The following is a 27,005-nucleotide window of genomic DNA, read 5'->3' on the forward strand; positions in this document are numbered from 1 at the left end:
AATGTTAAAATGAATTTTTGTTATGGACCTATCTTAACTTGTAAGATTTTTGGATTCAACCTATTATATATTAGCTATCAAAAGAAACTTAATAAATATTCAAATTGAAATAATTTGTTTTCGATCAGATAATATATGAGAAATGCGGTATGTTAAATATGTTTTTGTTTTTTATATAAAAAATTATAAATATTAAAATTTAAAATTTTAACATAATGAATTTCATAGAATGATTACATAAAATAATTGAATTAAATCTAAAGTTCATTGTATTTTTATTTTTGAATAAAAAAGCAAAATAATAACATCATATCATCATGTGCTTTGAAATTCTTTGTATGACCCTTTAATTCTTTGGAAACTAATGGGCTACAAACAAATTAAACCCACTCCATTCACAAACCACATAATCAACTAGGAAAATCTGGTCGCTAAACATAAAATTGTTTAAGTTGAGATCGAGTATTTTATTTGAACACAAAAATTTAAAACTGCTAGGAGTGCATAAGACAGATTATCTTAGACATCGAAACAGCCATCAGCGCAAAAATTGAAGGAGCAGCGGCAATGAGGTGTTTCTCTTTTATGGATGCAAGCAAAAACGACCATGGACACGATTGCTGTGGCAGCAAGAATTTGGCAAATTAACACCAGAAAGCTTCCATCACCCATAGTTTCCAAGACCACCGCCATTGATATTCTTCGAATGTATATCTTATTATCTCACCGTTAGTTACCGCTGTTTCAATTTCACCGTTGCACAGAACAGAAGCTGTATATATCTCTTACCAGCATGCAGCAGGCATAAAAACTTGAGTTAAATATTCCAGATGAGTTAAGACTATAAGACAAAGAAAAACCTTCGGCTTCTTGGTTTGGCTCTTGTAAACATCGTTACTAATGTTGGAAAACGCGTTTGATGATATATATATATAATCATGTACATATTAGCTTTCGTTAATAAGAAAAAGTAATCAGTTAATACTGCAGGCCGTACGCGCATGAATTTTGGCCTATCTTACCTTAAGAATAAAAAAAGAAAGAAGACCAGTTCAATTGCCAATTCATTCGAGTCTATAAGAAGCAGAAGGCCTAGGCATGCACGAAGCTACGGTTCACTGCAGATTCAAGATATTTTTTAAGGTTCACTTATAATATAAAAAAATTATAAACAAAAGTTTAAAATAATATACTACTATATTGTTATAAAAATTATCACATATTGAAAAAAGTTGTAATTACATTATCACTAATATTATCAAATATATTATTTTCGATATACATAACTAAATAATCATTCTCAATGTATATATATTATTTTCAAAAGATTTATATTTTATTATTCACTTAATATAATATATATATATATATATAAGTATTATATTAATAAAATTATTTTTTACTTTAAATTCAATATGAAATGTCAATTTGATAACTTCCATGAGTTTTTTTTTCTTTTTTTAATTTTTAATTTTTTTTCTTTTTTACTTCTTTTATCTTTTTGTTCTCCTGATTTTCCATTAGATAAATTGATAAAAAAAATGAGACTAAATAAAGTATTTGTGTATTATTTTCATTTATTTTTTATTTTTTTAATTAGATTAATTTTATAAAAAAAATGATGAATAAAGATAACAAAATAATAAAAAAAAATACCGGTGATAACGTGCAGGTATTTTTTTTCTAATACCAATAAATGCTTGCGTAATATCACAGGTTTAAAGATTTTTTATAACAAGATAGATAAAATATTTTTATATCATGTCTAAGAGTTATAATTTTAGTAAATACAAATAAAAAATAAATTGATTGATTAATTTTTTTTTCAATTTATAACAAATTATAATTTTTTAAAAATAATTTAAAAAATAAAGGAGATAGAAAAAAAAAGGGAGGTTAAAACTAACAAAAATCAATATAAATCATACTTTTTATTTTCCTGCTTTTAACACAATTTTTTTTATTTTATTATCTATTTTCATATATATATAATTTTATTTTTCTTTCTCCTAAACCGCATTCTTTCCCTATAGCTTTTGTTTTTTTTTTTTTTTTTTTGGGCAATATATAGGTTATCTCTTTCTTTCTCATCTCTTCTCATTTTTCATGTATAAAAAAATTTCATAACATATGAACCACCTATAATTTTTCAATTTTCATGAGTGGAGCCTGCTTAAATTTAAAGAAAGATAAATAGATGGCTAGAATCATTCAATAATTAAAATTTATGCATTATTTTAAGCGTCATTCACATAGATGATTCATATGAGTGTTCATATCAACACTTATTACCCATAAATCTTGTAAAAGAATAGTTCAATATATATATATTTATAGAATTACATATGAAATTCTAATAATTGGAATTATTAATTATGGCTTTAGATAGTTACCAAATGCTAAATTTGATTCTAAAAATAGTCCAAATATTTATCTATATATATGAAAATGAAATAAAAAATGATTATTTACTTTAAAAAGTTCCTAAAAATAAGAGATTATAATTAAATTAATAAAAATAAAAGGAGTATGTATGGTTTTGAATTATTTAGAAATATTGAAAAACAAATCAAATTTAATGACCAAAAAACAAATTAATATTTATGTTAATTTAAAAAGATTTGGTTTTCTATTTTATTTTGGTTTGATATTTATATAACTTTAAATAATTTTAAATTTTAAATTTTAAAGTCTAATCTTTTATTTGAATTTGTTAAGTTAGATATAATTTAATATATTATTCTTTGTGTCAAAAATATAAGTTGCTCACATATTCTTTATCAGTCTTTATGCATGTTTATGTAATATATATAATGGCAGTTTGAAAATATTGAGAGATTTTTTTTTTTTTTTATATGGGAAATCTGAAAAAGATACGGAGTGAAACTCGGAAGGAAGTGATGATTGGATATTATTTATTTATCTTGTATGCAATAGAAAAAATAAAAATAAAAATAAAAACGACATCGTTTTGCCTAACCAGCTGGATTGATAGGAAAAGAAAGGTAAAACAGGAAAGGATGCTCCTCCTTTAATTTATGATATAGATAAAAAGATAGATGGGCAACAAGGAAGAAAGTATTCACTGGCTGGCTTTGAGAGGAAGTGCTCCAAAAGCCACCATATATACAAAAAAAAAAATTTTCTAACAGATTGTTAAGTTCTACGAAAAAAAAAAAACCATCATCGTAGGGTGCGGTTGCTGTCTCGTCCTACAGGGTCTTAATCACCACCACAACCGCCGCAGCCACCTCCATCACCACCACCATCACCGCCATCGGCGCTGCAACAACCACCATCACAACAGTTGACACTGCCCTGATTAGGCGGAGGCTTATCTTTCTCATCATCCTTTTTCTCTTTGTCTTCTTGAGGTGGATCCGCGCACCCAAAAATAATCATTGATATGACTGAAATTGCAATGAAAAGTTGGCAAAGTAGCAGAATGCCACCAGAGATATTAATAGTACTCTCATGATTCTCCATAGCATCAAATATTCGAGCCATCTTCTGTAGCTCTTCTCTTGCTGACTAGTTATGAATATGATCCCTTATATATATATATATATATATATATATATATATATATATATATATATATAGATCCTCGCTGATGATTCATTACTGCTTCCTTGTTATGCATATTTATGTGAAGGGGCCCCTCATAATTTCCTATATAGTTTCTTTCTTGTGGGACCGGGGGGAACTTCAAGGAAAAGCAACCTAGACTTGGTTTTTTTCCCAGAATTTTCCTTCACAACAATCAAAATTTCAAAATAATATTACACCACGTCTTTATCTAATTTTTTTTTTTTCTATTTGCCGTCCCATTTTCCAAAGTCAAAGTTCCATATTCAAGCCAGATAAAAGCATAAATGTCTAGTTTCTAAACTCCTAAATTATTCCTAGATACCGAATATTCCAATTATTAGATTGATTCAGAATTTAGGATTTATATTTGATAAGCTCTTGATGTATAAATATTATATACGATGGTGAATACATTTCATAAATAAATAATTTTAAAATTTTAAAATCTTAAAAAATAAATCCTAAAATATATTTAAAATTAATTTTTTATGGCGTGTCTTCACTTACTATTCATCACATATAAACTCCTATATTTAAATGTCAGCTTAATTTGTTGTAACTGTTGATTCCTCTTAAGGGTATATACGTTAAATTAATATCAAGGTTTGACAAAATTTTGGTCCCTGGTTTCTTGTGTGACCCAACTTCAATACTTTCACACTCGGATTTATTAGAAGTTGGTATCAAGATGAAAAAGATAGGAAAAAGAAAATGGATGTATCTAGATTAAAACACTATTAAACAAAGTGAAATAGGATGGGGAAGATCTGATGGTAGTTTTCCTTTTGATGGTTCAATTTCTGATGTGCTTTTTGGCTAGAAATAGATGATGCATGCTACAATGGAACACAGCACATCCAGCAATGGCTTAGTGATGTACATTTATATGTAATGGATCACTAGCTATCTCATTGTCTTCCTTTTTGGTATGGTTTAACTGAGTATGGGAAACAAATATTGTTGAATCATGAATCATAGAAACCTAGCAAGGAAAAATAAGTCCCTTTCAAGTCTGATGTGAATCTGAATAATCTTTACAGGGTTGGTTTCAAAAGATTTTCGTGTCTTGTGACCTAAATGGTAAGATACTAGCCGTTTGATCAACAATTGGCAGTTCACTGCCCATGAACTTTTATGTCCCCAAAAATAAATGCAAAAAAAAAAAATGAAAACGGTAGTTCAAATTGCAGGCACATGCCACATGGAGAGTCACCTACATAATCCAGATTTTAGAATAAGAAAGCGAGAGCAAAAGATTGAGATCAATAAACTGGTTTTACCCAGGTTTTTATTTTACTTGTAATAACCATCTCCAAGTCATGATTTTAGGCTAGCTTATATAAATATATAAAAGCCAAAACCTCTAATAAAAAGAAATAATTTGATGTGGATAGTCTATATTTTTGACATGTGGATAATTTAAAAAATTAATATATGTTCAGAATTAATTATGCATATAAAATTTAAATTTTAAAATTGAAAATTTAATCATAAAATAAATTTAATTTAAAATATTTTATTTCCATTATTATAAAATATATTCAATGTTTTTATTAATATTTATTTTTAATCAACAACCACATTGATTATTAGTAGAATACTGAACTCTTAGTTTCAATAATAAAAAAATATAATCTAAAAATATCTATTAAAATGCATGTATATAGAAATAGGAAAAAATAGTCAATAAACAAGTATCAGTTTTAATTTCAAATAAAATTTTTTAAATTAATTATTTAATGGTTATTTGACATATATAAATTTGTTGATTGCAATCAAATTTTAGGTTTTTAATAAATAAACATAAAATCTAAAATTAATTTTAACATATATTTCTTAGACTATAAACTTTTTAATTTCTTTTTTTTGATAAATTCGTTAAAAAATAAAAGAACTTATGTTAAAATAAGTGATTGTTCAATAAAAAAAAAAAAAAACACTATTGTTACACTTACAAAGATAAATTTGAGAAAGTGAATTTGGATTTTATTTGCTATATAAATTATAAGAAGAAAATGTATGTAGTATGCACAAATCAATAAATTTTAATATAATTATTGATTTAATTTGAAAGATAAAAAAAGATTAATTTCAAATTTATAAATATGCATAAATATTTTAAACTCACTACTAAATAGACATTCATCAAATCTTTGAATTTAAAAAATAATTATAAAATAATGTTTATAGTTAAATGTGCTTTATCATACATCTTATATTAATTTTAAAATCTAAATATTTTTCTTTTAAATTTAAGTTACTCAACACATAAATTTAGAATTTAAAAAAATAATATTTTTGGATACTTAATTAATTAAAATAATTTTATGAAATTTAAAAATGCCGTGCATTGTACGGGTAAAAAACTAATTGTTTTCTAATAATTAATGTTTTTTGTTGCAACAGTTTGGTTCCAGTGATGTCAATCTGCCACTCTGTTATTTTTCAGAGTAAACATATTAAGTTCTGCTGTTGTACTAAATGGGCAGAATACTCAGCTAAGTATCCCAGTCAAAACTCACGTGATTGAGAGAAATACTATGGAACTTGAATGTAAAAATGTGAGAGAAAGAGGAGAGAGTTGATAAATATATAGTGAGTTCTGACAATTTTCTCTCTTCTGCAAATACATGGCTTAATACAAATTCATGCCGCTGCAATACACAGCTGATAAGCAAATTACCTAAACTGTACATTGCCAGATAATATGCAGGAAAAAGAGGGAAATTTTTTTTTTTTTAAAAAAGAGAAACAAGCCCATGAAATATCTCAGTTAGATGAAGATTTTACTGTATATTTCTTCAAATTTTCTTAAATTTGACACATGCTAGTCCTAATCTCTAAATTTCAGTGTAAAACTAACATCTAAGCAACCATGTCCTATAGCATAATAAGGGGTGAAGGAGGAAAAAAGAATCCACTGGCCACCTTTGCAAAGAAGTGCACCAAACAACACTGTACTCGGACAAAATAAACCTTTCACTTGGCAGAGGTTTATCCTTGAACCTTCCAATCGACTATAAGTTCTACAGGGAAAAGCCATCTTCCTTCTCTAAATGTAACAGTTTGATTTGGCCGATCCACCGCATCTAACTACTTCCTTTATTCATGGTTTTCGCGGGGTTTATCCACTGTTAAAACACATGTAGATCAAGTATGTTTATGTACGTGAATACGGTGGCAGTTTCACTAGTTGAAAAGTTAATGTGAAATAAAACCGACATTCTATGTAAGTTGAAGACAATATGATTCAACGAATCAATTTAGTGCAACTAAAAAAAGAAGAAAATATTAAGTTGAAAACCATGTCCAAAGTATACAATTTAACAAAAATGTTTAGCTCGCAATTGAGAAATTGACAGGAGAAGGGAGTAAAATAAGTTAATAACTCACCGACTGAATCAAGGTCTACATGTACGAAGAAACTTGCTGCTACTATCAAATAGCAAAGAATGAGCATGAGTCCTTTAAGGTAGTTGGAAGTTCCCTCCTGCAAGGTCAGCAGAATAAACAATTGAGAACCATCAATGATAATGTCTAAAAGACCAATTTTCTGAAATAGGAAACCTGCAACATGAAGGCCACCACTATCACAGTGAGAAAAAGCGTAGCTGTCTCAAAGAGTTGAAAATTTAAGTCCATAGGTTGCCCCATGATCCATGCAATTATGACGCAAAATGGAATCTGCACAGTCATTGCAAGAACACAATAAGATGGCACATACATGGCGATCGACAAGTATCTTCAATTGATAAGAGGTTCTACGAATTTTTATAAAGTTTGCACCTACCCCAAACATGGCTATCTGTGTCGATGAGCCTATTGCCACTCCCAAGGAAATGTCCTGCACAAGAGATCAATTTTTTCTTTCAGAAAATTATACTAACAAATTAATTATGCAGAGTTGTTATATTGCCACGGGTGGGCTTAGAACTTACTAGTTTATCTTTCATGGCAAACATGATAGCACCTGCATGCTCTGCGGCATTTCCAACAATGGGCAGCAAGATAACGCTGATAAACGCTACAGGAATTTTCAAGCCGGTAGATGTTCCCTGGAAACAGCAATATATACATTTAAGGGCATTCTCAGAAGCAGACTATACCTTGCGTGATATGTGGAGAAAACTTCTAAACTTATGCTGACTACAAAAGAAATTGAACAAAGCTTGGACGCTTCAGAAATTTTCTTCCGAAAGCTACTTACAAATTTTACAGTTCAGAACAGAATCAACAGACTTCAATTAAAGGAGAAACGAGAACTTTCATTTAAAGAAAAAAACTACAAACTTTTCCTCCATAGAAATTATGGTCATTGTTAAAGGCATATCAAGTAACTAATCATGGAACAAGGATTTGTTAAAATTACCTCTATTGCATCAACCAAATATTCTGAGAGGACCGCAATCCATGCAGTCAGAATGGATAGCCATAGTATTGCTTCCCACATTGAGATCTCAGGAGCTTCATCATTATCTGGAGTTTCAGGCTCACTCTCTTCCTGGGGATTGTGTCATTTGTCAGATACGCTATAAAGGGAAGATCTGGGAGTATCAGGAAAAACTAATAAAGGACTTAAAGACTATCTATGCTTTCAATAGAATTTGCCTCTGCTACAGTGGCAAAATCTATAAAAGGATAACCGCTGAGAGGGATAAAGTTCAGTAAATCATGTCTAAGAGCCAGGAAAACAATGCATAAGTAACAACTATAATCTGACCAACCTCATTGTTACTGACCATATCATATAGTTTCTTCTGGCCCTTCAGCTGAAAGTATAGAAAGGCAGCGTATGCAAAAAGCATGACACAGCTGCTGAACCTTGAAAGAGCCAACTCAGACTTCCCAAAATGTAATTCTGTACGTGTGGAGTGCAAGACAGCAGGAAAGAGCAGGCCCATGACTGACATCAACAACAGTCCAGAGTTCATTCCAGCAGCTGCCTATGAATAACATTAACATTATTCAATCATTTTTTGAACAAATTAAAAAAGTACAATAAAGAAAGGAATATGAAGGAAACACTTTATTTTTGGTCTAAAGTTTAACTTTGCTAAGAAATGTCAAAGTACCTTATTAAACACTTGTTCCCTCTTCATAATCACAAGTCCTCCACTGAAAAATGCACAACCAAGCACTAGCAACATGTTGGACAAAATTGAGCCCAGTAGTGACTGTTGAACAACACGAATCATGCCATTCTTCAACGCAAAAATTGATATGATCAATTCAGTTGCATTTCCAAAAGAAGCATTTAAAAGTCCGCCAACTGCAAAGCTCAATTCAAAGTAAAAGAAGTTATTGCAGACGTGAATTAGTTAGTTTAGAAGAAATTCAGGTTTATATGTGACACCTGTTAGTGCTGCAATTAGTACTAGGTTTTAGATATTTTTAATTGTCCCCATAACGGGGCAGATAACCATATTTTCTAATTCATACTTCACTGCAAATGCAAAATTACATTGAATTTTATTCAGTTGTTCATAAATTCAAACTAGAGACTGAACACATGACTGATTTCTGATAATTTTGTAATTGTTGTCATCTGTACTTGTTCACTGTATTAGGAAAGAGGGAGAGCTTATGAATTCTGGTACACTGATATAAACAGAAACCTTGATTGATGTTATACAAAATTGAATATTTACTTCCAAAAATAGGAAAAGAGGGAGACTTCATTCAAATTAAAAATAAAATCACCTGTAGGTCCAGTATAACAAGCCAGCTGCCTACATAAGAAATAACCCAATCTGTATTAGGAACTCATCAATCCACATAGGTGCAGCACAAACAATGTGCATGCCAGATTTTGACACCTGGTTCAAAGACCAAAACTAATTTGTGCTCCTAACATAAAAAAAATAAATGTTCCTTTTGTTCTAATTTTAGACAAGTCTATAGGGTTCGTTTGCTGGACTAGCACTGTGATAAAAATGAGAAAAACACAGAGCTCTACATGTGAAAAAAACAATGATACAAATGAGAGTGCAAGGAAGCTTACTCTGTAGCATAGCCAAGCCGCTCAGCCAATGGTATGATCCCCAACAAGCTCAAAAGAAAAACCATACCCTGAAAACACACTTGGAAACATAAGGCTACGTTTGGTATGCACCTTCTTTTAAAAAGAATAAAATAAATGCATATAAAATTTTTAATCTTTCAATCATATTTAAATTCAATACAAAAATTAAAACCATTACCCTGCTTTCATAAGAAAAATACTGGAAGAGAATGAAATGAGGAGAAAACTCACTTGATGACCAGTGGTTTTATTGACAATGATGGTTGCAGGGCCACAAATCATAAGAATATTAAGTCTTGCCGAAAAGACAACTATCTTGATGCTATTCCACACATTATTGTTGCACTTGCCGTGATCAAACATATTGCTTCCACTTGAAGTCTCTTTAATGATTATTTCTTGTTAATGAGTCAGCAGTCCTCAGTTTTTCATCTTCAAGTTCCAACACTGCTCTTTCTTCCAATGATCTAATCTAATTAACCAAAACCCTTTTCTCAAAAATCGCCATTCATCAAAACAAAAACAAAAAAAACTATACAAAAAATTTGCATCCCAAGAAGAGAAAAAGAAAGATAAGGGAACCTCAGCATGGGGGTGAATCCGAACAAAGGGTGGATTGGTGTACAAAGTCAATGCGTTTGAATTTTTTTTACCATCCAAACAAATGATAGAGGAAAAGGAAAAGGAACAGCAAAAGAAAGAGAGATGGAAGAGAAGAAATGAGCTTGAAAGGCGAAAAAAAGGACTTAAATGAGGAGGAGGAGGAATGAATGAAGAGGCATTGTAGCTAAAATTTTCACGGCTATTTTTCAGAGGAAAGTGAGAGAAAAAAAAAAAAAAAGGAGAGATAGAGATTCTGTGTCTCCGTTTTGACAGGGGAAGGAAGCAAAGCAAGCCCTTTCGATTTTTTGCAAGGGAAATTGGAATGCAAAGAATGGCGCTCTTTTGATTCTCGTCTTTCGAAATCGTAATGCAAAAGTCAAATAGTCAATTTTATTTGTGGTTGATTGACGGTTTCCCACTTTGCCCGTTATCTTTGCTTTTTTTTTTTTTGGGTTTTTGTCCTACTATCCCATAAGTGCAATAAAATGTACATACAATTAAATTATTTTTTAATTTTTAATCTAATTTTAATTATAAATATGATATTACGAGTTTAAGTTTTTTAAATTCCTAATTTTTAAAATTATAATTATCATACATTTCATTTGAATTTATATTTATTTATCAATTAAATTATTAATTAATTAACTTATTTATTTCAAAAATGTATTAAATCATTACTTCAAAATAACTAAATCAAATAGTTTATCAACTTTTCAATCAATCTATACATTTGTTTTTTGAAAGGATTTATATTAATAAAATTTTATTTGTGGAATGTATATTTATTCATTTATAATGCTTTGTAACAAAAAAAAAAAAAGTCTATTCAATGAAAATAAAATACAAAAACTTTATGATTTAAAAAAAAAAAAGAGACGACAATAAGCTAAGGTTGGCAGGGCATGATTAGAAATTTATAGCCGAAATTAAAAGTGAGCTTAGGCTTAATTAAAGCTAGACATTAGAGATGTATGTATTTGGTATATAAAATTATGATAAGATATAATAAAATGATATTATAAATATGATTATATTAAATAATATTATTTTATTTTGTATTTGATTTGTATAAAGATTAAAATAAAAAATTTTATTTATTGATCAAAATTATTATTTTTTTAAATTTATATAGTTTTTAAGGATATAATTGAATAATTAATTTAATATCATAAATTAAAAATAATTTTTTCACTTTAAGAAGATTGAATCATTTTATATTAAGAGAATGATTAATCTTTCATAGAATCATATCCCTTTTTTTTAAGATACAAATTAAATATAACATAAAATAATTATTATTCTATCTTATTTATCATTCTATACATCAAATATAACTTAAATTCGACCTAACGTGCCAAATCCTAATGTTCAATTGATAGTATGCTCAGGTATGCTTTCCTTAGGGTGGTCACAGGTAAAGTATATGTTATTTTTTAAAACAAAATATTCGTTATTTTTACATATATGTACCTTCGATTATATTCAAGATATTAGAACTTTATAAATATTAAAATTACATTGGCGTTTTGGGATTTTTTTACTTTTCAAAATTATGTTTTAAATATAAGAGAAGTAAAGATTTTATGTCAATTTTCAATGGATGGCAACATATAGATAAATATAAATGTATTTACTTTTTAATATAAATTATAATTTAATTATATAAAATATAATTTTTTATTAAATTAAAATATTAAATAATATATTTATTAATATAATATATAAATATAGATTAAATAAATAATAAAATATATTCTTTAATATAATCCAAAGAGGAATAGGGTAAAGTATCTCAAATTTGATATTGACTTGATCCAAATTATTCAAAAAGGTAAAACTTAACTCAATCCTTATTTAAAAAAAAAAAAATTCACATTGGCTGAACTATAACAAATCAAAATTTATCAAATATATATTATTTTGTCGTATCTACGCCAATTAACTTTTATTTTACAAAATTTACCTAATAAAGAAAATTTTTAAAACTAAAGAAAATGACAAAAAAAGAAAGAAAGCAAATAGGATGGCATGTAAATTTTTTAGATTAAGGTATTAAATAATATATATTTATAATACATATATTTTTATATAAATATAAAATGAATAATAAATAAATAAATAATTTTATATATATCAAGACCAAGGTGTAATACTTAAAACTTTGCTCTTACTTTAGCTTGATTTAAAAAAAAAAAAAATCTTAATCCAATTATCTCAAATTAAAAGAAAACAACAAATTAAATTAAGGTGAATCAAAACTCATAGGATATGTATTATTTTATCACCTCTATCTTAATTGACTTTTTTTAAAAAATATATATATAAAAAAGAAGTCCAAAATAGTCAAAAGCTTTAAAAACAAACAAAAAGAGGAAAAAAAATATGGAGGTGTCACATTGACATCCAAGATGAGACAAAACATTTAAATATCTCCAACTCAACCCCATTTTAAGAAAAAACCCTCGTCTATCTCATATTTAAAAATAAAATGCAATAATTTTATATTGATACAAATCAAAACCAATAAGACATAAACTATTTTATTATCTTTACCTTCATTAACCTTTTGTTGCAAAATTAATCTAATAAATAATAAAATTAAAAAATAAATAAAATATAAATTTAATAAAAAATAAATTTTTTTCTTTTTAAGATGATTAAATCATCCTATATTAAGAAGATGATTAATTATCTATATAACCCTATCCTTTTTTTTAAGATACAAATAAAATATAATATAAAATAATTATATTATATCCTATTTATCACCTTATGTATTAAATATAGCCTAAATTTGGCCTAATATGCCGAATTTCAATGCTCAATTGATGGTAGGCTCAGGCATGCTTTCTTTCAGGGTGGTAATGAGTAAAATATCTATTATTTTTTAAAATAAAATATCCATTATTTTTACATATATGTATCTAAATTCAATTACATTCAAGATATTCAAACTTTATAAATATTAAAATTATATTGGTGTTTTGAGATTTTTTTTTATTTTTTTAAATTATGTTTTAAATATAAGAGAAGTAAAGATTTTATGTCAAATTTTAATGGATGGTAACATATAAATAAATATAAATATATTTATTTTTAATATAAATTATAATTAATTGTATATAAATGTATTTTTATTAAATTAAAATATTAAATAATATATTTATTAATATAATATACAAATATATATTAAATAAATAATACAATTACAATATATTCTTTTATATAATCTGAAGAGAGTCAGGGTAAAATATCTCAAATCCAATCTTGATTTGATCCAAATTATTTAAAAAAAATAAAACTTAACCCAATCCTTATTTAAAAATAAATTGCATTGATTAGACTGTGACAAATCAAAATTTATCAAATATATATTATTTTATCATCCCTACATCAATTAACTTTTATTTTAAAAAATTTACCTAATAAGAAAATTTTAAAAAATAAAGAAAATGACAAAAATAAAAAGCAAATAGGGTGGTGTGTGAATTTATTAGATTAAAGTATTAAATAATATATATTTTAAATAAAAAATTAATAAATATAAAATTAATAAATAATAAAAAATATATTTTTTATATAAACTAAGATTGAGGTCTCATACCTGAAACTTTGCTCTTACTTGAGCTTGACTTAAAATAAAAAAATCTCAATCCAATTATTTTGAATTAAAGGAAAATGACCAATTAAATTAAGTTGAATTGAAACTCATAGAATTCGTGTTATTTTATAATTTTTATCTTAATTGACTTTTAAAATAAAATAAAAATTAAAAAAATCTAAAAAATTCAAAAGCTTTAAAAAAAAAAAGAAAAAAAAAAGAATGAAGGTGCCCATTGACATCCGAAATGAGACTCATATTAAAAAAAAAAAAAACTCATATATGTTAGATTGATACAAATCAAAACCAATAAGATATAGACTGTTATTATCCCTACCTTCATTAACTTTTCTTTAGAAAATTAATCTAATAAATAATACAATTAAAAATCAAATAAAAAATAAATTTTTGGAGGAAGGATAGGGTTTCACGTAGCCACCCTCTTTTTCCTTCAATCTCTACAAAAAATTTAGAGTGAAAGGTGATTTTCTCACTCCAAAATTCAAGATAGATCAAAGACTGAAAAGAGAAAACCTACGTTAAATTTATAAATCGTTTATAATAAAATGGTTGAAGGCAAAAATCGAATCTTGTATGAAATAGCAGGTAATTATATGAACTCCGTTAAATACTCATCTCTTAAATTATTTTAGCTTCTAAAAAATTTATAATTGATTTTAATAATATTATAAGGAAAAATTAATTAGTGAAAAAAAAATTAAATGCCTAATCTACTAGTCCATCCTTCCCGATCAAACGAGCCGAAGTGAAAATGAACAACGACACCCCAGTTTCTAGACGTTCATGAATCGGCAATTCCTCCTAAACGATTCAAAATCTCGGGGAATAAAAAACAAACAACAGCCGAAGGAAAACCTCAAATTTTCAAAGAAAAAAATAACAAAAATTCTAGCTGTTAAGCTCAGACCTAGCAATTCGATACCTCCTTCAAACGTCTCAGTCGTCTCCCCTCCTCTACTCTGTCAGTGCCTTTCCCTCTTCCTTTTTCCACTTTCTGTTTGTTTCTTTGGAATCTACGACATCAATGTAAAACAATCCTAGGGAATATTTGCTTTTATTTTCCTTCACTTAATAGCTGTATTTTTATTTTTATTTGTAATAATATAGAATTTGACTAGGAATAATTTTTAAAGTGTCTTAAAATCAAGCCAGATTAACAGATAATGATAAATTTAGTATAACTTACTTTGTTTGTTTCTCGAGAAATTTGAAAATTAGTGGAAAATGCTTTGAGACCTCCTTAAGATATTGAAGCCTTTTCTTTGTAGTGTCAAAGTGTAGAAGCTAAGGAGAAACTAATCTCTATGTTGTCGAAATGACAGCCTAATATGACTCGTTTCCACAAACTTCTGTAATAAACTTTTGGCATAGGATGAAGCTAATGAAGAATATCGTGTAGATGGTAATGATCATGGAGCATCAGGGGTCCCCGTTCCAGTTAAAATAATGATAATAATAATGATGATGCAGATGGTAAGGAAGATGACTGATGATGAAGATGAGGTGGATGATGATGGGGGTGGCAGCGGCAGTGGTGATTCTGTAATGTTGTGGTTCAGTATGATGTTGGTGGTGGTGGTGGTGGTGACAGTAATGGTGATTATGATAATGTTGTGGTTTCAGATGCTGTTGAGGAGGTGGATAGACGTACAGGAGGAAACCATGCTGCTGGGCCTAGAGGAGACTGAGTTGTGGTAGATTGGTTAGAAAATGCAATAGCAGAGTGGCCAGGTTTCTGTTTACCGCGAAAATGACTGCCCGGTTGCTATATACATGAGGGGTGTATGACTTGTGAACCTAAATTTGATGCTATGGGTACAAGAGACAAATGGCAAGGACCAAAGATTTGGGAAGGGAAGCTATGTTTGCAAAGAAGGAATTGTCAGACTTTATATGTTTGAGAAGGGATGGTGCAAATGAAGAGAAGCAGGAAGATGAAACAGAAAACATGAAAGCAGCAAGTGTATCAATCAATGGGAGGGAAAATATTCTGGTGATTGTGAAAATGGTATGAATGATGATGATGATGATAGTGAGACAATACATCATAATCAGGATAAAACACTGGGTGTTGAGTCCCTAAGCTAGGAAAAATCTGATGAGGAAAGCATCTCCAGAGCTCATGGGGGAGAAAAGATACAAGAGGAGGACATAGAAAAAGCTTCTGATAGTGAAGAGGATGAAATTTATGAGGAGCGATGGCAAATACGACCATCCAGTTCAAGCCATTTAGGAATTTTCCTAAAGAAACTTCTGACGTTGTAGGTGTATTGGAAGAGAATCACGGAAAGAGGGGGGAGGAAGAGTCAGTACTCCCTAATGCAGTAGGAACTACTATGGCACTAATAAATGTAGACGCTACATCAAAGGTGCCTGCAATTGAAAGTTTTTGTATCACCTGATTTGGAGACTGAGACACGCACTGTGCGTCAAAAGCGTGTCAAACGAACAGCTCAGAGGGCACGACCTCAAAAAGTTGATTCAACAAAGAATCCATCCATCTTTTCAACCAAGTACAAGTGCAAAAGATAGGAAGATGAACCAACAAGGAAAATCTACAACAGCAAAAAACTCTGTCCGATGCCAAGAGTCAGCCAAGCGAATGTAAGTTATTCATGGTTTTACGTTGTGCTCAAGGAAGGTAATATTCATAAAAAGGATCCATGTTGGCCATGGTATGTTTTATTGTGAGATCATAGTTATTGCCGTGGTTCTTTATTAACTACTATTATACTGAAATTACCTCGTTTTTTCATCTAAATTGCAGCATGATCCCGATGCTGGATGCTGAAAAGCATAGGAGACAGCACTGGACAGCTGAAGTTGAAAAAATGCTGAAGGTATGAAATTATGGACATTTCATTCCTCCCTTTTTAAAATTCTGCATTAACTTTTGGGATAGATTCAACTTGATTTTTGCTACATTCCTGTTTCCTTTATTTCTTTATATTTGAAACATAAACTTTCATTGGTTAACATATATACTGCTTGGCTAACCAATCAATTTTCTATAGATGTGTATATTATTTTGTAAAAGTTTCCCACTTACATCCTTGCTAGCTTATTAAACAGGATGTCTCTCATCAATTCAAGATTCTGACACAGATCACATTAAATTAAGAATTTTAAACATACACACGTGTATAGTTTTCTTAGTAGTGTAGATGACTAACAAAAGGATTTCTGCTTGCCTTGTCCTATATTGTATTCTAACAATTAATGAGAATCAGTGTGGAATATCTGGAACAGGTAAGGCATGCCTTTCTTGTGCCTTTCGCTTTTACAGGCACATGCCCCAGAAAACATGCCTTGCTGGTCAGACTCAGAGGTGCTTTTGCTAGATTTTTCTGTGCCGTAGTGTCTAGGCATGCATATGTCGTGACTACAGTGATTGGGATGGGCAAGTTAGCCAGAATTCAAGAATTTATTTTCTTTGTTCCATCAATTTCTTTCCTTGACTGCCATATTTTTGTACCGCAGGAGGGACTGCAGAGATTTTCTACTACAATGAACAAAAATATCCCCTAGAGAAAAATTTTGGAATTTCGTCATATTGTTTTGAACGCAACTCGTGCCCCTGTTGACCTTAAGGATACATGGAAGAAGATTACGGCCAAAGAAGCCCCAAAAAGTAACATAGGGGTACTGATTACATCTGGAGGAATAAGGTAATGTTTTTAGTTGTTAATATGTCTGTCATTCATGCTGTAATTATCTTTTCTAAAACAGGTCGGTGGCTGGGTGTCTGTGTTGCGCCTGAAGCAATAATCACAACAATACAGAAGCAATAGACAACAATCAATAATCAAATGCGTAGGAAAAATAAAGCACACCAAGATTTACGTGGAAAACCCTCCAGTGTAGAGGGAAAAACCACGGGCCACCAGAAAAATCTTCACTATCAAATAATAGTTATACAAAGTTCTTCTCTAGCTAAAACTAGAGCTAATCAACAACTAGAGAAACAATTGGAGAAATCTCACCAAATAAGTGACTCAACAAATACACCCTGGATTTGTTCCTAGAGAGCTTCAAACCCGATCTTCACCGTTCAGAATGTATAACTCTGAATCATAAACCTCCTGACAAGGTTCTAACTCAATCGGACCACGGATCGACTTCCGTTTAATCAACTCTCCCTTCTCCTTTTTCTCTCTCTGCTTTTCCTGGCTTTTCTTCTTTCTCTGCTTGGTTGTCGACACACACCTTAAACAACCCCACCTCTTTTTTATTAAGTAGCTAGGGCTCTGTGTGAAATAAAAGATCAAGGCCCATGGCCTTTACTTGGTCCAAAACCACTTACATGGGACTGGACCCCATTTTCCTAACAATCTCCCCCTCCAGTCCCATTAGAAGGAGATTCATCACCATAGCAATTTCATTTGGAACTTACCTTGGCCAGGGAACTCATTCCGGCCAAGTTACTGCAAAGCTCAAGCTTTTCCCTGGGAAGTATCTTAGTCAACATATCTGCCACATTTTTATCAGTATGGACTTTCTTCAATAGCATCTGCTGTTCTTCAATCACTGAACGTAACCAATGATATCTAACATCAATGTGCTTTGTTCTAGCATGGTACATGGTATTCTTACTCAAATCTAAAGCACTCTGGCTATCACAAAATACCACATACTCTTTCTGATTCAACCCCAATTCAAAAAGAAAACGTTTCATCCAAAGCATTTCTTTACATGCTTCAGTTGCTGCAATATACTCAGCTTCTGTAGTTGACAAAGCAACACACTTCTGCAACTTAGACTGCCAAGATACAGCTCCTCCTGCAAAAGTGAACAAATACCCTGAAGTAGATTTCCTACCATCAAGATCGCCTGCTATGTCAGCATCAGTAAACCCTTCTAGAATTGGTTGTGAAACTCCATAAGTCAAACACATTTTTGAGGTACCCCTCAAATATCTAAAAATCCATTTTACTGCTTCCCAGTGAACCTTCCCTGGATTAGAAAGAAATCTGCTCACTACACCAACTGCATGAGCAATGTCAGGCCTTGTACAAACCATAAGATACATTAAAGAACCGACTGCAGAAGAATAAGGAATACTAGACATAGCTAGTTGCTCTTCCTTAGACACTGGACAAGATTTCTTACTTAGATGAAAATGGTTGGCAAGTGAACTGCTAACTGATTTAGCATGTTGCATGTTGAATCTACCAAGCACTCGTTCAACATACTTTTCCTGTGACAACCACAGCTTTCCAGCTCTCCTATCTCGGATAATGTCCATACCAAGAATCTGCTTTGCTGGACCTAAATCCTTCATATCAAAGGACTTAGACAATTGTTCTTTCAACCTGCAAACCATACTAGCATCTTGTCCTACAATCAACATATCATCAACATATAATAATAGGATAATGAAGTTACCATTAGGGAATTGTTTAATATACACACAAGAATCTGCTGCTGTTCTTTTATAGCTATGACTCATCATAAAAGAATCAAACTTCTTGTACCACTGTCGCGGAGCTTGTTTCAAGCCATACAAGCTTTTCTTCAATTTGCAAACTAAGTGCTCTTTTTCTTTCACTTCAAAACCCTCAGGCTGATTCATATAAATGTCCTCCTGCAAATCACCATGCAAAAATGCAGTTTTAACATCAAGTTGCTCAAGCTCAAGATTCAAACTAGCTGCCAATCCCAGTACCACTCGAATAGAACTCATTTTTACAACTGGAGCAAAAATCTCATCAAAATCGATGCCTGGTTTCTGAGAAAAACCTTTTACTACCAATCGAGCTTTGTACCTCACTAGTTTGTCACCATCCTTTTTCAACTTGAACACCCATTTATTCTTTAATGGCCTCTTCCCTGTTGGAAGTTTAACAAGATCATAAGTACCATTCTTTCGCAATGACTCCATCTCTTCTTTCATTGCTTTTAACCAGTGCTCTCTATCCGGAGTAGCCTGCACATCTTGAAAGCTTTCTGGCTCCCCTTCACTGGTAACTAAAATAAAATCTGAACTTGGATACCTGGTAGATGGCCTGCGCTCTCTAGTAGATCTCCTGAGCTGAGACTCTACATCACTTGATGCTGAAGGTAGCTCCCCCTGCTCAACACTCTCAGGTAGAGAGGATTGCTCCCCCTGCTCAAAACTAATAGCATCTGGCTCATCACCAACTATGGCTGGCTCATTCATATCCCCAAGTTCTGTTTCTGGCTCATTTTCACCATCTGTGGCTCTTTCCTGTGAAATCCCTGTCGGTGTTGAAACATCACACTCAACAGTAACTCGTGTAGTCTTCTCATTTTTCTCAAGGTCTGCTATGGTTTCTTTTTCATGAAAGACCACATCTCTGCTTCTGACTGTCTTTCTCTTTACTGGATCCCATACCCTGTAGCCAAATTCCTCATCACCATATCCTACAAACACACACTGTGTAGCTTTACTATCAAGCTTTGACCTCTGCTCTTTTGGTACATGCATGAATGCTTTACACCCAAAAACTTTTAAGTGAGAGTATGAAGCATCTTTTCCTGTCCACACTCTTTTTGGAATGTCAAAGCCCAAAGGAACTGATGGTGACCTGTTAAGTAAATAACAAGCTGTGTTGACTGCTTCACCCCAGAATGGCTTTGGTAATTTTGCCATCCTCAACATACATCTGACTTTTTCCACAATGGTGCGATTCATTCTTTCAGCTATACCATTATGCTGCGGTGTTCCAGGTTCTGTCCTCTCATGCCTGATCCCATGCTTTGAGCAATACTCTTCAAAGCTTTTAGATGTGTATTCCCCACCATTATCAGTTCGAATACACTTTAAGGGTAACCCTGTCATCCTTTCAACCATGGCATGAAATTTTTGAAAATACTGCAGTACCTGACTTTTATATTTCAACATATACACCCAAGTCTTACGTGAAGCATCATCAATAAAAGTAACAAAATATCTGCTACCACCTAATGACTCAACCTCAATGGGACCACATACATCAGAATAAATTAATTCCAATCTATTTTCTTTTCTCTGAGAACTTTTACGAAAAGAAACTCTATGATGCTTACCAAACAAACAATAATCACATGAATCGAGAGACATACCTTTGGTCAAGGGAATGAGAGAGTGCCTTGCTAAAACCTGTAACCCTTTTTCACTCATGTGTGCCAGCCTCCTGTGCCACAAGTTTGCTGAAGCATCATTTTCAACGGTATTTACCTGGTTACCGTTCAATTGCATCCATGTCTTATACATTGTGCAGCATAGTTTTCCCCTTGCAACTACCATAGATCCTTTGAGAAGCTTCCACTGTCCATTCTTTTGTCGGCTTTCATATCCCTCCTTATCAAGGACATTAATAGCAAGCAAGTTCATTCTCATATCTGGAATGTGTCTGACATCCCTTAAAGTCAACATGCAGCCTGTACTAGTTTGTACACCAATATCACCAATCCCAACAATCTGCGACACACTCTTGTTTCCCATCTTGGTACAACCAAAGTCTCCTGCTTTGTAAGTTGTAAACAACTCTCTCTTAGGAACACAATGATATGCCGCTCCTGTGTCAACTATCCACTCAATGCCGGGATCACTAACATGATTACAATCACCATGTGTACAAATCAAAGTAACTGAATCACTATCTGAATTCACTGCTGCAACATTGCCATCATCTGAACTCTTACCTTTCTCATCTTTTCGCTCTTGCTTCAAGATTCTACAATTTCGTTTTATATGACCAGCCTTACCACAATGGAAACACTTCACTTTACCTCTAAACTTAGATTTATGTTTAGACTTACAAGTTGCAATCTTTTTAACAAGCATAACTTTATTCATACCTGTTTTTCTCTCATACAATGCTGCCAATTTTTCCCAAACAATGTGAGCATCCGATTCCTGCGCTACATGATGGAACACGCTGATATCAACCCATTTTCTGATTGTAGCCAGCGTCTTTCTACCTAGCTTCTTCCAGCTTTCATCTTTCATATCTGCTGGTTTAGCCGAATCACCCAATACTGGCTCATACAAATCTTTGCAGTATAGATGATCCTCCATCATAGGCTTCCAAATTGAATAATTTGATGCTGTCAATTTTATCATGGAACCTGTATCACCTTCCATTATCTCAAACAGAATTTACTTCTATCCTGGGTTGCTTCTGTATCGATGTCTCAAAATAACCCTCGCTCTGATACCACTTGTTGCGCCTGAAGCAATAATCACAACAATACAGAAGCAATAGACAACAATCAATAATCAAATGCGTAGGAAAAATAAAGCACACCAAGATTTACGTGGAAAACCCTCCAGTGTAGAGGGAAAAACCACGGGCCACCAGAAAAATCTTCACTATCAAATAATAGTTATACAAAGTTCTTCTCTAGCTAAAACTAGAGCTAATCAACAACTAGAGAAACAATTGGAGAAATCTCACCAAATAAGTGACTCAACAAATACACCCTGGATTTGTTCCTAGAGAGCTTCAAACCCGATCTTCACCGTTCAGAATGTATAACTCTGAATCATAAACCTCCTGACAAGGTTCTAACTCAATCGGACCACGGATCGACTTCCGTTTAATCAACTCTCCCTTCTCCTTTTTCTCTCTCTGCTTTTCCTGGCTTTTCTTCTTTCTCTGCTTGGTTGTCGACACACACCTTAAACAACCCCACCTCTTTTTTATTAAGTAGCTAGGACTCTGTGTGAAATAAAAGATCAAGGCCCATGGCCTTTACTTGGTCCAAAACCACTTACATGGGACTGAACCCCATTTTCCTAACAGTCTGATATGTGAAAAGTAGAAGTTAAACGTTTCTTTGCTCCTTTTTTGCCTAAAGGTTATGGCGAAAATTGTTGTGCCTGCATATTATTGTAACTTTTTGACAAATGGGTAAATCTGGAATTTAACTTCCTAATTGAATTTAACCTTACATTTATGTATATTACGTAATCTTGAGTGTGACGATTTTTTTTTTCTTTTTTGAGTTTTTGTGTCTGGTTATAGTAATCTTCTAGCTACTCATTGATGGCAATAATCACCACTTTACTCATTCAAATGTGTAAATTTCTTTTTGAATTTCAATCTTTCCGGTGAATGAAACTTACCGGCTTTATATTAAGGCAAAATACAAGCATTAACTTGATAAAGGGAAAAAAAGTGTTTAGCAGAAAATTCCATTCGACTTTGCTCATTTTAGTTTTGTCCTTTGGAATCTGAGGGCGCACCCTGAATCGATCAAAATAAACCTGACGTCAAGTTCAGGACACAGATTTGACGACAAAGATGACGAATGGAGAGAGGAATCGAGGGAGAAAGATAGAAGGTAACAAGATTTTCATTTGATGACAAAGATGACGAATGGAGAGAGAAATCGAGGGAGAAAAAAGGTAACAAGATTTTCAAGGGTTTTAACAATGGGTGGTCGAGGGGAATTTAGGAGATGGGGACTTTGAGCTTTAATTGAAACAAAATTTGAAGGATCCAACATCTAAGGAGGAACTCATGCCTGGAAAAACCAAAAAAAAAAAAAAAAAGGGACAGAGCTAGTGGAGCAAGATTTTAATTTTAAAAATTTTAGTATTTTATTTATTTATAAATTATCATTTCATTTTAATTTTAGACTTGCATATGCCAAATCATCTAATCTAATCCTAACAAAATATGATTTGATATGGTATAGATCATATTTTACATAATCAATTATTAAAAAATCGAAATAGATCAAATATGATATATATATATATATATATATAAGTTTTTAATCCGTTGGCATGGGATGGCTTGTTAAGAGTCAGAGCTAGCACGTGACACGTGGATTAAGAGTGGCACGTGGATTGATATGTGGGTTAGCACAATATAACACACAGACCCCAATATGCCGTGTCATATTAGTTCACAATTGTTCTAAATGAGCTTTCGATCCTTAAGTGTGTTTATGTTATTTTTTATGTTCAAATAAAATTATATTTATTTTTTAGTAATTTATAAAATAAAATCATATGAAATAATTTTATTTATTAAATATTTAAATTATTAATAAATAAATTATACTTAACTTATTTATGAATTATTCGATGCATAAATTATTTTTATTTTATTTAAATTTGTATGTATAAAAATAAATTAACATTTTTTTCAAAGTTAGATGATCAAAATCTTCAAACTTATAATATATATTTAAAAAAATTTAGATGTAAAAAAAAAAAGGATTTGATCATCTAAAAAGTTATAAAGAAAAGCTCTATTGCTTCAAATGATCTTACATAAATTACATTTAAGTGCATTTCATTTTTCACAAGATAATTAGCATAATCAATTAGTTAAATTTATATTACAGTTTGATTAACCATTTATTTTTGCAAATAATGAATGTTTTAATGATTTAATTAAAAATAGTATACTATCAAATTATAAAACAGTTTCAAGGAAATACTATTAAAAACAGTTTCAAAATATTGTTTTCTTATAAAAAAAATTTAATATGTAGTTTATCTAAAATATTTTTCTAGAATTTCACTTACATCTAATATATGGACTAATCATAAAACTTTAATTATTAGGTATAGATAGATGATGTGCGTGTATTTAAAAAAAAATAAGATTGTAATTTCAATATCTTTATTTAGTTGATTCTATTATTTATTTATGTGAATATAAATATTTTACCGAATCACATAAATTATGTATTCTTTTTATTTCATTATATGTTTATTTATCTTCAGCATATTATTTTTAATAGTAATAGATGAAACAAAATTTTAAAGATAGTTAAAATTTTGAAAAAGTCTTAATGGTTGTGTTTAGTCCAGTTTGACATGAAATATAGTGTTGTGTCTGATGTGGCAAAACTCTTGAAGATTAAGGGTTTTGTATTATGCTGGATTATACCCTTAATTTTTATGAATCATATCAACACCGCATGTTAAAAAATAATACTGAATTAACACAATTTATTAATATATTGGTTAATATCTAAATGTGTTGTATCTGTCCAATACAATGCATTTGACACCTCTATCTAATCCACGTGTAATCTAATATAAGCAAGTAAATGGAGCCGTTACCCACGTTAATCTTTTCCATAAACAAAATAATAACTTGCGGGTTTAATTAAACTTAATAAAATAATAGGGATTTAAATGAATATTTTTCCATAGTTTGAGGGTTTATTTAATCATTATTCCCTTTTATTATTCAGTGTAAAATTTGCTAATATAACAATTAGAGTAGTTACTTGAATAGAGACTTCGAAGGAAATTTCCTTCTAGCTTAGTTACATTGGCAGTCAACAAGATAATGGAGTATAAAATGGGAAAGGTGCAATCTTTAGAGTGTTTTGACTCTAAATTATTTTTATAATTCGTGTACATATATTTTAAAAATATAATAATTTTTATATTTATGTTATATTTTATATAAAAATTATATATTATAATTCACCTCAATATGAAAAATATAAAATATATTTTTTTATTTTTATTTAATGATTTAAAATCATATAATTTTTATATAATATTATTATACCATATTTTAAATTATTAAAATTCTTGTAAAAAATATATAATTTAAGAGAAAATCAAGTCGTCACGCTCTTTTCTTCGGTAAAAAATTTATTAATAACAAGATTTCTCCGTCACGTGATATGTACGACACAAAGAACATTGGGAGAAAAGAGAAAAAAGTCCATTACCTTACCTATCGGTAGTTGTCAGTCCTGCAAGGAAAGCTGACTGACCATAACTCAAGGTCAAGTTTCAAACGTGCAAGAAGGTGAAGGAAGACCTTATAACACAAGAACATCGTCCCACAAGGCAAGTCTATTCAATTACGAATCTTAATATTTGACTTTGAAAAAATTAATTAATATTATACTTTAATTCATTTTTATAAGATTATTATATGATACTTATTAATATAAATATTTATACAAAAAATATATATTAATAAAAAAATAATAAATTTATAAAATTATAAAAAATTTATTACTATGATAACATTAAACATTTACGAACAACATAACTTTTAAATCCATGATAGAATTATTAATTACACTATGTTTTTGTAAAGGTGAAAATTTTCTTAATTCTTTTGACAATTTAACTTTGAAATAAAAAAGTACTTAAATCAATATTTTTTATAGGCATAAATTGGTAGTTAAAATTTTTATTCAAACAAGAAAAATAAATATATATATTTTTAAAAATAAGTTCAAAAATTTTGAGATTAAAATATATGGTGTTTTTCTAACTTTTAAAATGAACTTTAGTTTTAAGTTAACAAGATTCAATCATTGGCAAAAAAAAAAATTTATACTTGATTGAAGATTTAATATCATTGACATGGCTAGAAAGTTAATTTAACTTTTGTTAAAATCATATGATTATGATTTAAAATTTATTAACAAAATTCTTGATTTAAAAGGTTTTAAAATCATATTAATGAGTACAGTGAATAAATAAATAATAATGTGATTTAATCCTTTTAAATGGCAATACACAATTAAATTATGAAACTATAAAAAAATGATATTAACATTTTAATTTGAGGGACTAATTTAAATTTATTTAACATAAATAAAAATATATACTAAAAGATTTCAAAATTCACCGCTGGGTCTACCGTGTGCAACATGCTATTGAACCAAATAGATGGTCAAGATTAATCTTACTTTGTATTACTTTAAATTTATTAAGTTTTGAATTGTTTGTGGTTTTAAAGGTTAGTATTTATTTACTAATGAGATGTCATCATATAATTAATTGATAATGTATATGATTTATGTATTAAAAAGTGACATCATATGACAATATATATAATTTATTATAACAATGTATCAAATATAAATTTATTAATAAATATGAAAAACTAATAAGAATTAATAGAGTCGCCAAGTCTACATGCATGTTGACCTACTTTGCGCAATATATACCATCCATGCATTGCACCGGTCTCTTCCGAATGCTACTATATAATGAGTAATGATCAAAGATATGGTTAACTTGAACGTTTCAAATAAGCTTAATTACTATAAATTATTATCACTTTCAACTTTGCATCCTTGACCTTGCCTAAATAATCTAAACCTAACTATAATTGTTATAAACTAAAGTCTAACCTTGCCAAAGACCGCAGTTAACGTATTTATAAACTTAATTTATCGACTCTCAGTCTGGGAATTATATAAAAATAAAACCGT

At 30.2% G+C, this 27,005-nt stretch overlaps 1 protein-coding gene and 1 pseudogene across 1 annotated transcript; one reads left to right on the forward strand and one right to left on the reverse strand.

Moving 5' to 3' along the window:
• Nucleotides 1-6,213: 6,213 nt before the first annotated feature.
• LOC111306468 (vacuolar cation/proton exchanger 5-like) lies at nt 6,214-10,333 on the reverse strand. The gene is made up of 12 exons (XM_089750323.1): nt 10,196-10,333; nt 9,845-10,085; nt 9,593-9,660; nt 9,292-9,320; nt 8,664-8,860; nt 8,316-8,534; nt 7,961-8,092; nt 7,530-7,646; nt 7,382-7,435; nt 7,159-7,275; nt 6,985-7,081; nt 6,214-6,722 (listed from the first exon to the last, which is right to left on the reverse strand). Exons 2-12 carry the CDS (start codon nt 9,974-9,976, stop codon nt 6,694-6,696), a joined length of 1,191 nt encoding a protein of 396 aa, XP_089606449.1. The 5' UTR covers nt 9,977-10,085; nt 10,196-10,333; the 3' UTR covers nt 6,214-6,693.
• Nucleotides 10,334-14,624: 4,291 nt separating this feature from the next.
• On the forward strand, nt 14,625-17,601 carry LOC149512863 (uncharacterized; annotated as a pseudogene).
• Nucleotides 17,602-27,005: the final 9,404 nt, after the last annotated feature.

Source organism: Durio zibethinus, chromosome 21 (assembly GCF_047325235.1).
Source record: "Durio zibethinus cultivar Kanyao isolate XHJ-2024 chromosome 21, ASM4732523v1, whole genome shotgun sequence".
In the NCBI taxonomy this organism is placed as follows: domain Eukaryota; kingdom Viridiplantae; phylum Streptophyta; class Magnoliopsida; order Malvales; family Malvaceae; genus Durio; species Durio zibethinus.